This window comes from Desmodus rotundus, unplaced genomic scaffold (assembly GCF_022682495.2).
Source record: "Desmodus rotundus isolate HL8 unplaced genomic scaffold, HLdesRot8A.1 manual_scaffold_315, whole genome shotgun sequence".
NCBI classification, from domain to species: Eukaryota; Metazoa; Chordata; class Mammalia; order Chiroptera; family Phyllostomidae; genus Desmodus; species Desmodus rotundus.
The window spans coordinates 41,020-54,682 of NW_026527385.1; the positions used below are offsets into that span (position 1 = coordinate 41,020).

Sequence of the window (13,663 nt, forward strand, 5' to 3'; positions counted from 1 at the left end):
TGTCTTGGTTCCTAGGCTGATCAACTCTGCCTGTGGAGGGTGGCAGGGAGACGATCAGAGAGTGGAGTCCTGCAGACGAGAGGGATCCTGGCTGGAGCAAGCGCTTGTCCTAGGATCTAGGCCTTATTCCTGGCACCTTGCAATCTGTTTCCCATTCATTGCAGGCCCTCTCTGTCCTGGCCTCTTGGCCACCTGTATCTGGGACGTATTGTGAGTACAGCACTGATCATACTGTTTGTGTGTGTGTGCTATTGTTATTTGCCTCTCCTAATTGAATCAATTCCTAGAGGGCAAGAAACAGGCCTGAGTCACTTCTTTTACCTCATCTCAGTCATAGAGTCTGGCTCCAGGCTGTAAATGGGTGGGTATTGGGTGAGTGACTAACTTGACTAATAAATGAATGGGTGAGTAAGTTGAAAGTTGGATGGATAGCCCTGGTTGGTGTGGTTCAGTGGACTGAGTGCTAGCCTGCGAACCAAAAGGTTGCTGGTTCAATTCCCAGTCAGGGCACATGCCTGGGTGGCTGGCCAGGGGCCCATTTGGGGGTGTGCGAGAGGCAACCAATCGGTGTATCTCTCACACATCAGTGTTTCTCTCCCTCTCTCCCTCCCTTTCCCTCTAAAATAATTTTTTTTAATATCTTAAAAAAGAGCCCTGGCTAGTGTAGCTCAGTGGATTGAGCTCGGGCTGAGAATCAAAGGGTCACTGGTTCGATTCCCAGTCAGGGCACATGCCTGGGTTGCAGGTCAGGTCCCCCCAGTGGGGGACACATGAGAGGCAACCACACATTGATGTTTCTCTCCCTCTCTTTCCCCCTCCCTTCTCCTCTCTCTAAATAAATAAATAAATAAAATCTTTTTTAAAAAAAGAAAGTTGGATGGATAGATGGATACATGACTAAATACTGGTAAGGTAAATCAGTGGATGAATAGTCAGTTGGAAGATGGATGGAGGGTTCAGTGAAAGATTGGATGAGTAAATGAAGTTGATGAATTTATGAACAGATCAATAAATAAAGAAATGAACACATGGATGGATGAATGCATGGATGGATGGATGAGTGGGTAGGTGGTTGGAGGAATGAGTAAATGGATGAATGGATGGATAAACATGGATGGATGGGTAGATGAGTACACGAATGGGTGGGATGAGTAGATTGGTGAATGGATGGATAGATGGATAGATGGATGGATGGATAAGTGGATGGATGGATGAATGAATGAATCAGTGAATGATTGGATGGATGGGTAAGGGAGTAAGGGATAAATGAATGAATAGATACATGGATGGGTGAATGGACAGATGAAATCTGAGTAGATAAATGGGTGTGTGAGTGGAGTGAGCTGAAGGAATTGGTGAAGAGACTATTAGTGGACTGATGAATGGATCAGTGAATAGATGGTGGATGACTGACAGATCAATGGCAGATGGAAGGATGGGTAGAAGGAAGAATGAGGAGATGACTGTAGTTTTTAGAAGTACCTTAGTGCAGAGAGAGTTGGGATGCTGTCAAGCAACCCTGATGCATAACTTGGAGACTATGTTTGGCCAAAGTCCCCCCCTTCTGGATGGACCAGCTAGACCCTTGTCCAGTCATCCTCATACCTTGAGGGGTCATAGAGTTGGAGGAGGAGCAGGAAGAGAATGTGCAATCTCAGAAGCCAGCTTGTAAGAGTAAGCAGCCTTCAGCCCTTCATCCGATGCAATGTACAACACTCCCTGGGCTGGCTCTGTCCTCAAAACCAACATGAGAAAAGATATTAAAAGGCTGGTGTGGCTCAGTGGATTGAGTGCTGGCCTGTGAACCAAAGGGTCACAGATTCGATTCCCAATCAGGGCACATGCCTGGGTTGCAGGTCAGGTCCCCAGTGGGGGACACATGAGAGGCCACCACACATCGATGTTTCTCTCCCTCTCTTTCTCGCTCCCTTCCCCTCTTGTCTAAAAATGAATAAATAAAATCTTTTTTAAAAAGGCAAAAAAACTAAAATCTCAAGAAAAAACTTTTAAGCCCACAAAGATGAATGTACAAGAAAGTTTATTCCAGTGTTATTTTGTGCATAAAAACAAAACAACTGGAAATAACCAAAAAGGTGATTGCCAGGGGTTCAGTTACAAGTGCACAAAGCAGGTTGTTTCAGAATGTCATCACTGTATTGTTTAGAAGAGAAAAAACTGAAAACAGCCCTGGCTGGTGGCTCAGTCGGTTGGAGCATTGTCCCATGCACCAAAAGTTTGCGGGTTTGATCCCCGGTCAGGGCGCATACATACAGGTTCAATTCCCTGTTGGGGCATTTACGGGAGGCAGCCAGTTGGTGTTTCTGACATCGCTGTTTCTCTTTCTCTTTCTCTCTTCCTCTCCCTCTAAAAAAACCCAGTAAAAAAAATCCTTGGGTGAGGATTAAAAAAAATTTTTAAACTGAAAACAACCCAAAGGCTTATCAATAGGAGGTTCTTAAATTCATCAATAGAACACTTGTACAGGGGTATGCTATCCAGCCATCAGAAATGGTGTCTAGATTCACAAGAATGGTTAAAATTAAAAATATGGACCACTTGGGGAAACTGTCAGTTTCTTGAAGGCAACTCAATCCATGCTGACAAATATACTAAAGAGGTCTAAGTGTTTATACTCATCCCCAAACGGAAACTATACAAGCGCCCATCAACAGGAAAATGAATATATCAACTGTATATTAACAATATATCAATATAAGTATCAATGGAAATAATGATTCATTTGGAAATCAATGTATACCATTCAACACAGCAAGGAGAATGAGCTCAGCAATATACATGTATCTCAGATACATTATTTTAAGTGAAAGAAAAAGAAGGACAAATTTGTTATTCCGAGTATAGGAAATTAAAAAGGGAACAGAGGAAGTTAAGTTCTGCTATTAGAAGACAGGCTATGAGTGGCTGGGAGGGGTCATGAGGAGGCCGTAGGGACAGTCACATGGGTGTGTGTGGATTGTGAAAATGAAAACTCATAGATAAGATGCAGATATTCTAAATAAACATGACCAAGTATCAACAGAATATTAGAACTAAGGAGGACTTATTGCAAGGATGTAAGAACGGTTCCATATCTCTAAGTCCCGAAGGTAATTCATTATATCTAAAAGTTAAAAGACAGCCTATTGATTTTTCAAAAAGTACCCAAAAGGGGTTTTATAAAATGCAATGGCTATTTTTTACATTTTTTACCTATTGATTTTAGAGAGAGAGGAAGGAAGAGGGAAAGAGAAACATTGGTTTTCCCACATATTTATGTATTCATTGGTTGATTTTTGTACGTGCCCTGACCAGGGACTGAACCCACAACCTTGGCGTATCAGGACAATGCTCCAAACAACTGAGCTACCCAGCCAAGGTCTGCAATGGCTATTTCTAATAATAAAACTTTTAAAAATAAATAGAATAGTATATAAATACAGTAAGGCTAACCACAAAACCACAGCAAATGCCACTTTCAGTGGTGAAATCCTAGTCATTTCTATTAAAGGAAAGAGCAAGATGCACAGTTGGCCACCCTCACTGCAGGTATCATTCTTGGTGGTTATAGCAAAAGGAAATGACAAGGACTTGAATAATTAGTGTAAATATTTTAATAGGAGAGCTAGCTGGTATAGGGATAGTCTACCTAGAAGAGCCAAGATATTCTAATTTTAAAATACATATTTATATAAATATATGAGAGGGGAGACCCAAAAAGCCCATAATTTATTTATAAAAAACTATATTTATTCTTACATGTTTAACCTTCAGTCATATTCAAAGTACTCTATTTGATACAATACATCTATCAAAATGTTTTTTCCACTGCTCAAAATAGTTTTTGAACTCATTGATTTCGATGCCTTTTAGTGCTTCTGCTGTTTTTTTGTTTCACCTCAAACATTTCCCTTTTAGGACTTTTTCATCTGGGGTAACAAAAAAGAAAAGGTCACTCAGGGCAAGATTGGGTGAATAGGGAAGGCGGGGCACAGGGGTCATGGCACTTTGGACGAAAACTGCTGAACACTCAGCATGGTGTGGGCAGGTGCGCTCATAAATCCCCCATCATGAAATGGGAAAATGTGTTGAAAGAGTCTTCAAAACAAATTCACTGAAGCCAAATGCAGCCTCTCACAACAATGCCATTTGGTACACTGATACAGATGGGCTCTAGAACACTCACCTAGTGGGGGAAGCCTGTACCACAAGGGGCCCACCCTCCAGAAGATAACTCCGGGGGTTTTCTGAGTCCCCCGTCATATATCTATATAAATATATATTTGTATATTCTATATTTAAATATATTATCAATATTTTGGTTTTAAAATATAGCTTATATATTTATATAAATCTGTATCTATATATTTTTATCTCCTGTCTTTCCTAGGCATGTAGCTGCATACAAAACCAAGAGCATTTCTGTATTTGACAAAAAATCATCTGGAAATGAAAATGGGGAAAAATACCATTCATAGTAATGTGAAAAACTATACAATTCATAGAAACAAATTTTACACAAAAACCAAAGGAGTTATATGAAGGTCCAGAAAGGAGCAAAAACCATCTGAAAGACAGACCACAAGGTTAGGAAGAAAGAAGTCATGTAAATTAGTATTACACAATGCCACATTCACAGAGGGCAGTTCATATTCAATTAGAATCCCAACAGGGAATGTTTTGCAAATGGAAGGAATGCTTTCAATGTTCAAATGAAAGAATAAATGAGAGTAGCCAAGATCATGGACAAGAAGACTAGGAAAAAGGAGCATGACTCACCGGATATAGAAGTATGCTGGGAAGCCACCATGATCACAGTATGGCACCCACCCAGAACTAGACAGTCTATTGAGACAGAATGGTGAGATCAAAATTGATCCCAGTGTAACAATGGCACATTGTATTTTAATTCAGGAGGTAAAAATCATAGTATGAGGTACGAACAAATAGTACAAGGCAATTCATCTGGGAGAACAGAGCTTGGACCCCTATCTCACAACATAGTCCAAAAAAAAATCCATATGGATTTAAAAATTATGAGAACATTGCCCTTGCTGGTGGTTCAGTTGGTTGGGGCACTGTCCCATACACCAAAAGGTTGTAGGTTCAATTCCAGGTCATGGCACATCCTCAGGTTGTGGATTTGATCCTTTTCGGGGCACGTACATCCATTTCTCTCACATTGATCTCCTCTCTCTCTCTCTCTCCTGCCCCTTCTCTAAAATCAATGGATATATCATAGGGGAAGATTTTTTAAATTATGAGAACATTTATTAGAATGTATGTATTTATTAGAATGTGTAACATGTGAATTAGGGAGCTCTCATAAAACTAAACAGGAAACTCAAAAGATCTGAAAGAGATAAATGTTTGACTTCACAAAGAGAAAAATATGTATGGCAAATGATGCCATAAACAGGTCAAAGACAAAAGACTGGAAAATGTTTGCAATGCCTGTGATAAAGAGTCCAGGTTAATTGCCTGCTAACACAAAAATAACCACACTTTTTGGAAGAATATCACAGAATCCAGAGCCCCCACCACATAACACTCACAATGCCTAGGCTATATTACAAAATCACTCAATGTATGAATAAACACAGAAATGCAATTCATTCTCCTGAAAAAGAAGTTATCAATAGAGTATGACCCCCAAGATACCCTAGATGTTGAAATTAGCAGACAAGAATTTTAGAGTAGCTATATAATTATGATTAATAGGAAAATACCAGTATGCTCATAATGAGTGAAGAGATGGGCATCTCAGCAGAGAAATAGAAGAAAAAGATGCTAGGGGAAAAAACAGGTGAAAATTCTAAAATTAAAAATATACAATACCTGAAACTTCAAAATTCTCGGGATGCGCTAATCAGCAAAGTGCAGATGACAGAAGAGTCAGTGAATTTGAATATAAAGAGAGAGAAATTATCCAAACTGAAGAACATGGAGGAGGAAAATGGACCTTAAAGCAATACTTAGGGACTTGTGGGACAACATTAGAAGGCCTAACATATATAATTGGGGTCCCAGAAAAAGGCATAAAACAATATGTGAAGAAATAATGGCCAAAATGTGTTGAAAAAATGTTTTTATAGATTTAAAAAACTCATGAAGTCCTAAGCAAGATAAATACAAAGACTCTACACCTGGGCTCAATCCATTATGTCTTGAAAAACATTATGTCTTGAAAAACAAAGGTCAAATCTTAAAAGCATCCAGAAGAAAATAATATGTAACAGCCAGTTGAGTGACTTCATCAATCAGCCAACTTTTCATCAGAAACTATGGAAGCCAGAAGACAGTAGAACCACTCTGCTGCAGTCTGGGCTCAATCAGGAGACAGAGTTTAAATAGTTTAAAGTAGGGAAGTGTAATATAAAGAATTGTTAATGATGATAAAAGACTAACCATAAAATAAAATGAAACTTTAAGTGGTTTCCTAGAGCTGAGGGAGTCTTTCCAAGGAAGAGCAAATTTGGAACAGATTTGGACCTCCTTGGAGAAGATGTGGTTTGGCACACCATATGGCAGAGATGTTCGCTAGTTTGGCCAGGCCATAGCTGCTCTGGAGTTGCTGGGCGAGGAAAACTTGGAGAAGCAGGTGATCAGCAACTGGCGATGTGAGCACACGTTGGGAGTGCAGGTGCTGGTGGGGACAGGAGGCTTGTGGTGCATGGGCCACCATGAGGTTTGGGGTCAAGAAGGCTGGAGAAAGGTTTCCATCAGGTTAAGGCTGAAAAGTTGCAGAGGAATGATGATCTGTACTCATGACTGAGGCAGGTTCCACCTGGAGTCTCCATACTGGCCCTTCTTGCAAGAGAGCCTCTTTGTCCAGCAATGTCTCAACAGTGCCCTCTACTGAAAAAGGTTAACATCACACTCATTTCAAAGGAGACAATCAAAGAACTCCTTTACCACATAGAACATACTGAGAGGTTCATTTAAAGATTCAAATAACTCAAAGGAGGCAGAAGAGGGGGAATACAGTGCTAGAACTCAGGTACAACAGAAAGAATAATAGTAAAATGGTAGACTTCAATCTGCCGTATCATTAATCGAGATGATACTGGACTGACACCTCGATATAGAGTTGACCAGAATCAATTTGTTCTCAAAGACCCATGCATCCCTCCTTTCATGATGAACATTCTGGCTTCACCTGTGTGATGGCCTGAATGTGCAGCCCCTGCCCAGTCTTCACCCTGGCCTCAAGTCAGCAGGGCCCATTCAGAAAAAGGGGCAATGATGGGGGGTGGAAATGGGAGGGAGGTGGGGAGGGCCGGGGGTTAGGCTGGGGTGGGGGGAAAAGGCAGAGAACTGTACTTAAACAACAATAAAATTAGAGAGAAAAAAAGAAAAAGGGGCAGTGAGAACTGAATCCTAAGAGCCAATGGGCCTGAGACCAGCTCCCCTGGAGGTGGGTAGTCATCGTCCCCATTTCACAGAGGAGGAACCTGAGGTCTGGAGAAGCCAACATACTATGTGACTTACTTCTTTATGTTTTTTCTGATTTGCCTCCCCCATTAGACTATGAGCCACCCATCGGTGGGGATGTCTGTCAGTTTTGTTTGCTCTTGGATCCCCAGAGTCTAGAACAGTCCACACAGTAGGTGCTCAATAGATGTTTATGGGTGGATAAATGGCTAGACGGATACATGCATGCACGGATAGGATGGATAGATGGATGGAGAGATGAGATGGATGGATGAAGCCCAAGCTTCAAACTTGGAGTTGGCAGCTTCGGGGTGTGAATTGGTCCATCCTGGGGTTTTATCAACCACGTGGTTCAGCCCTTTTGATGAATTTAACCAGAATGAGCAAACAAACGACGGAATAAGAGAAGAGGGGTTACAGGGGATAAGAAGGAAGAATAAGGGCCCCCGACACCCAAGGTGAATGGCTGGCTTGACAATTTTGGGTGAAGTCTTTTGAGCCTCAGTTTCCCTATGTGTCACATGCGCTAAGCCCACTTTCCCAGGCTCCCAAGATATGACAGACTTTCCAGGTTGGGCCCCCAGGCAGACAAACCCACCAGCAAGCCTTTGGGGAAACTTGGTGCCCCTGCTGAGGGATTGGGGTGCCAAGCCCCCTCAGAGAGGCCCAAGGGGACTCTGAGGACACTGGGGGCCAGAAAAGAATGACCAGGTCCCTATATACCCATCACGAAGCCCTCCATTAGCCCCACTCACCTGCCCCTGAAGTTGAACCCACCAGCCTGATGACCAACCTTACAGCCCTGGTGCCACGGTGGCTTTGTGACTCACAACCAAGTTCCGGCCAATCACTGCAGGCTCCTGGGAGGAGGGAGTTCTAGAAGGCAAACTCGGGTGGGGGTAGGACCCAGGTCAGAACCGAGAGTCATGGTGGTTGTGATATATTATAATCTGCCCATCCTGAGCAGCAAGTTAGGGCTCTGAACCCAGAAATGACCCCCAAATCTCCACCTCCACGTGTCTGGAAGCAGCCTCAGCCTCTCACCCCTTGGGCGTTTGCTGAGCACCTACTTAAGGCTGGGACCTGATCTGAGCCTGGGGACACAACTCAAATAATTTGGGGCTGTGAAACTTAGAAGGGACCAAAGGGGGGTGGGATGGGCTGACCCGCAGAGGAGTTGGCTGTGGCAGAGCTGGGTGAAGGGCATATCAGGGGCAGGCACAGTATAGGCAAAGGTCCTGAGATGGAAATAAGCTGAGCATGACGGAACACACAGGAAGCTGATATGGATGGAGAGGAAAGAGAAGAGGGTGAGGCGGGGTCCACTCGGAGAGGAGTAGGAGAATTTCAGTTTTACTGAGAAGGCTCCTAGGAGCCATGAGAGGGTTTAGAGTAAAGGAAACTCTGACTTCTTTTTACATTTTTTAATTTGTTTCTTAGAGAGAAAGGGAAAGAGAGAGGGAGAGAAACATCAATCAGTTGCCTCTCATAGCATCCCGACCGGGACCAAACCTGCAACCTAGGCATGTGCCCTGACTAGGAAATGAACAGGCAAACTTCCACTCTGCAGAATGACACCCAACGAACTGAGACACACTAGTCAGGGCCTGACTTACTTCTTAGAAGGCCAGCTGGTATCGGTATCTGTCTCTGAGGATGGAGGCTCCTCCGAGTGGGGCTGGGCCCAAGACACCCTGGGATCTACACATAGCCTGGTGGAAATGGGCATTAAGTCTTAGCCACAGTCCTGGAGACGGAAGTGAGGCTGCCATCCCCAGTCACCTCCTGGGGCTAAACAGAGGCCTGATGTGAATTACTGCTGGCAGGGCTGGGGCTGACACACATCTTGGCCTCAGCTCAGCAGGGTCCTGCCAAAGTCACAACAGCTTGGCCCAGGGGCCTCTGCCTGGCCTCCCTGGGGAGCCACTGGGAGGCGCCAGAACAAGAGGCCAGCTGCAGATTGGTCTCCAGAAAAATCTAGGCTAGATTAGTGATTTGGAACTTTAAGAGTTTATTTATTTTTAATTTTTATTAAAGATTTTTACTTATTTATTTTTCAAGAGAGAGGAAGGGAGGGAGAAAGAAGGAAACATTGATGTGCAAGGAGAAAACACTGATGGGCTGCCTCTGCCATAACCCCAGCTGGGGACCCAGCCCACAACCCAGGCATGTGCCCCAACCCGGAATCGAACAGGTGACCCTTTGGTTTGCAAGCCTGCACTCAATCCACAAAGCCACATAAAGGGAGCCTAGATTTTATTTAGTTTTAGAGAGGAGGGAAGGGAGGAAGGGAGAGAAACATTGATTGGTTGCTTCTCACATGCCCACAATCAGGGACCTGGCTCATAACCCAGGCATGTGCCCTGACTGGGAATCAAACTGGCAACCTTTTGGTTTGTGGGACGATGCCCAACCCACTGAGCTACAGAGGCCAGCAGGGGCAGTCTTGAGGGACTGAGCCCTTCATCTGTGGGGACTATGCCAATTCCAGGTAAACAGTGTCAGAACTAAACTGTAGGGAACTCGGCTGCTGGCTGGAGAGTTGGGGAATTGGTTAGTGTAAGGGAAAAACCCCACAATTGGCAACAGAAGGGTCGGTAAACACAGCCTGGGCCGATCTCGCAATCTCCCCGGACCTCACCTTCTCTGTAGGCTGGGAACTGCTCAGGGCGCACTTGAGTATTAACTACGTCATTGTTGTTCATCCCCCAAACACTTCCAACTTCTGCCCTAGGGGAGGTTTCCTGGACGTGAACACACCCACATCACAGCACCTCAGGTGAAGGCCAAATCGGGGAGAAGATTGGGCTGAGGTCATAGGGTGGCAAATTGGTACCCAAATTGGAACTCATTCTCCTGAATAGTTAAGCTTTACCCCCAAAACATGGCATTTAGCCTCCTCTGTGTCAAGACACCCTCTCAGCATCAGCCCTCACTTCTGGGGCACCTCCTGAAATGCCTGCCTGAAGGTGGTGCCAGGTGAAGTTAAAAACAAAACCCCAAAACAGCTCTTAAAACCTCAAGAAGTGGGCAGCCAGGGTGGCCAGGGCTAGAGCAAACATGCAGGTGGCGGCACCACTCTGATGGCCGAGGGACTGTGGGCACACAGTATTCCTTCTTTGTACCTGTCCACCATTCAGCCACCTTCCGAGCAGGGCTGGGTACAGTCAGCACTCAAGTACATGCCTACCAGCCCAGCTTGCCCTGTGTCCTGGGCTACCAACACTCAGTAGCAAAACCCAGAGGAGGCCAGGGAAGGGGCAGCCTAGCAGTCAGGAATCTGGAGAGGAGAAACCCGAGTCATCTCCTTAAAAGGCTGTGTGACCTCAAGCCAGTCACTCAAACTCTCTAAACCTCAAAATGGGAGAACAGGATGTTGGGGGAAGGTGCTTGGAAAATCCTGGACTCCCCAGTTACCTCAAAGGGAGACCGCACAAAAAGTACTCATACCTCCAGTCCTAAAGGAACACCACCTGGGTCAGATCCCACCTGTGCCACTTTCCTTCTGGCCCCGAGACTCAATTTCCCTACCCCCTAACCTGCAGTAAACACTCTGGGCACCACTGACTGTAAGCCAAGCATTACTCTGTAACCAGCGGTGTCCAACCTTTTGGCATCTCTGGGCCACACTAGAAGAGTTGTCTTGGGCCACATGTTAAATACACAAACACTAACGAAAACACACAAAAAAAGCTCATGTTTTAAGTAAATTTACAATTTTGTGTTGGGCCGCATTCCCAGCCATCCTGGGGCACATGCCGTGGGCCACAGGTTGGACAGTGTAAACAAACTTTATCTTCACAACTTCATGGAGCAGGTTAATTGTTCTGCCCATTTCACAAACATTGGCCCAGAAGCTTAATGTCTCTGCCTTTTCCTTCCTGCTCCGGGCTGGGGCTGTTGTCTCCTTTCTATCCTGCAGTCTACTCCTCCCCAAAGGGGACACGCTGCAAGCTCGGTAGTTCCAATCGAGGGTTGAAGTCTCCGGTATCCCACACCCAGCCAGGACATCAGTCGGCCTCGCCCAAGCGCGCCTAGATGGCGCTCGCTGCGCGCCAGAGGTGCAGGCCCCACCCGGGCGCCGGCTCCCCCTCCTCTGAGCAGGGGAGGAGGGCGAAGGGCAGAAGGTGTGGGGGAAGGGGAACGAGCCAGGCCTCGCCCAGCCCATCAGGCCCCGGCGGAGGAAGGAGGAGGCGGAGAGCAGAGCTGGCATAAGGAGACTTTACTGAAAACAGAAAACCGGGCGAACCAAGTATTACAAACAGGAATGTAGACTCGTAGCAAAACAAAACAGAATAAAAAGGGGGAGCGGGAGGACGGGGGCGGGGCAGAGAGCAAGGAAAGGGGAGAGTAATTTTCTTCTTCCCATTTCTTTAAAAAAACCAATACAAGAAAACACACACTCACACAACCAACGTTTGTTCCCGAGTAGAAACATAAATAGGGCAGAATCAAACACTGTTCTCTCTTCCAAATGAAAAAAAAAGTAAAAGAAAAGGCAACGCAGGGCTTCAGGCTGCGCCCCCTCGGAACCCTCTTCGGCGGCGGTGCGTACAAAGGGGAGGCCGGGTGCGCGGGTTTGTGCAATTCGGGCGGCCACGCGCAGAGGTCAGAGGCAGCGCGAGGGTAGGGGGCGGGGGAAGTCATGCGCTTGCCCCCCGGGAGCAGGGGGTCCAGCTTGTCGAGTCTGAGGCGCCCTCTCTGAGTCCTGGCACCAACCGGGGGCGTCCCCGGGGCCACGCCCTCTCCAAGTTCGGGACACCCACGCCCCCCCACGCGAGCCCGCCTCTCGGGAAGGGGGGCCGCGCATGCGCCCCGCGCTTGGGCTCAGTACGCGGGCACCTGGTGCTGGGGCAGCAGCTGGCAGCCGCTGTTGACGTGGCTGAGGACCTTCTGCTTGAGCTGCGCCACCTGCTCACGCAGCAAGCTCGCGGTGGACGCCAGCTCCGTGTTCTGGCTCTTGAGTGTCTTCACTTTCTCCTCGAGGCGCGAGATGCGCTCTAGCTTGCGCTTGCGGCACTTGGAGGCAGCGATGCGGTTGCGCAGCCGCTTGCGCTCCGCCTTGATGCGCTCTTGAGTGTCCATATCGATGGGCGACAACGGCGGACTCTCACCGAAGCTCGGCACGTCGGGCACCGTCTGTGGCTCATCCTTGAGCGCGGCGAGGCGCGGCGGTCCCAGCGCGCCCGGGGGTGGCGGCGGAAAGGGCACGGGCTCGGCAGCGAAGGCGACAGTCGCAGCGCTCCCCGCACTCCCGGTGCTGCCCGCGTAGCTGCTCAGGTTCGCGTAGACCGGCGCCTCGGGCGTGGCCGCCGCCGGAGCCAGCTCTCCGGGAGGCGCGGCACCGGCAGCCGTGCCCGAGGGTCCCCCGGCCGCTGCCGCAGCGGAGGCCGCACCCGCACCCAGCTGGTTCTGCTTGTGCAAGTCCTCCAGGGCCTTGACGAAGCCCTCGGCGAACTCCTGTTCCTCGCTGGCCGCCACCTTGGGGTAAAGGAATTGCGTACTCGTTGGCGTGGTGGTGACCAGCCCGTTGGACTGGATGATGAGACGCTCGAGTTCGGGCGAGGCCAGCTTGAGCAGCCCTAGGTCCGGTGAGGCAAGCAGGCCGTCGGGCGGCGCTGAGCCAGAGGTGCCGTCTGTGCGCAAGGGGGCTGGGGTCGGCGCGGCCCCGGGCTTGAGCGCTGCTGCCACCTGCTCGCTCAGGCTCAGCGTCAGCGCATCCTTCTTCATCATGCTGCCGGCCGCTGCCGTCGGGGGCGCCCCGGGGAACAGGCGACCCGGGGACGCAAAGCTGCTGCCACTGCCACTGACGCCGCCGCCCAGGCCGCTTAGCGCCTCATCGCCGTAGAAGGGTGTTTCCATCCTCCGCCTCCCCCGCCGCGCCGGTCCGGGGGGGAGGGGAGTGGCTGCGGCCTCCCGAGGGGCCCGCACCCCCCCGTCCGCTTGGCCCCAGCGCCCGCCCCGGCCGCAGCCGCTGCGCCCGGCCCTCCGTTGGCGGCGGCTCCTGCGCCGCGCAACCCGCGCGCCCTCTTATAGCCTCGGCCCAGCGCGATGAGCTCACTGCCCCCCGCTCGCCATTGGGTGCGGGTGACGTCTCTCATTTACATGGAAGGGCGGGGCCAAGCTATCAACGCCCCCCGGCTGCCGTTGCCCCGGTGATGCGCGGTAAACGGCACAACAGCGCGCTGCCTTGTGGGTTGACGTCATGGGGGCGGGCAGCGCGACTGGGCCG

At 48.3% G+C, this 13,663-nt stretch overlaps 1 protein-coding gene across 1 annotated transcript; it reads right to left on the reverse strand.

Annotated features, from left to right (window-relative positions):
- Positions 1–11,638: 11,638 nt before the first annotated feature.
- JUND (JunD proto-oncogene, AP-1 transcription factor subunit) lies at positions 11,639–13,447 on the reverse strand. The gene has a single exon (XM_053917815.1). The coding sequence runs from the start codon at positions 13,291–13,293 to the stop codon at positions 12,259–12,261; it is 1,035 nt and encodes a 344-aa protein (XP_053773790.1). The 5' UTR covers positions 13,294–13,447; the 3' UTR covers positions 11,639–12,258.
- Positions 13,448–13,663: the final 216 nt, after the last annotated feature.

Excerpts from the sequence above, each read along its gene's own strand:
- JUND (XM_053917815.1), bottom strand. The coding sequence starts at position 13,293 with ATGGAAACACCCTTCTACGGCGATGAGGCGCTAAGCGGCCTGGGCGGC.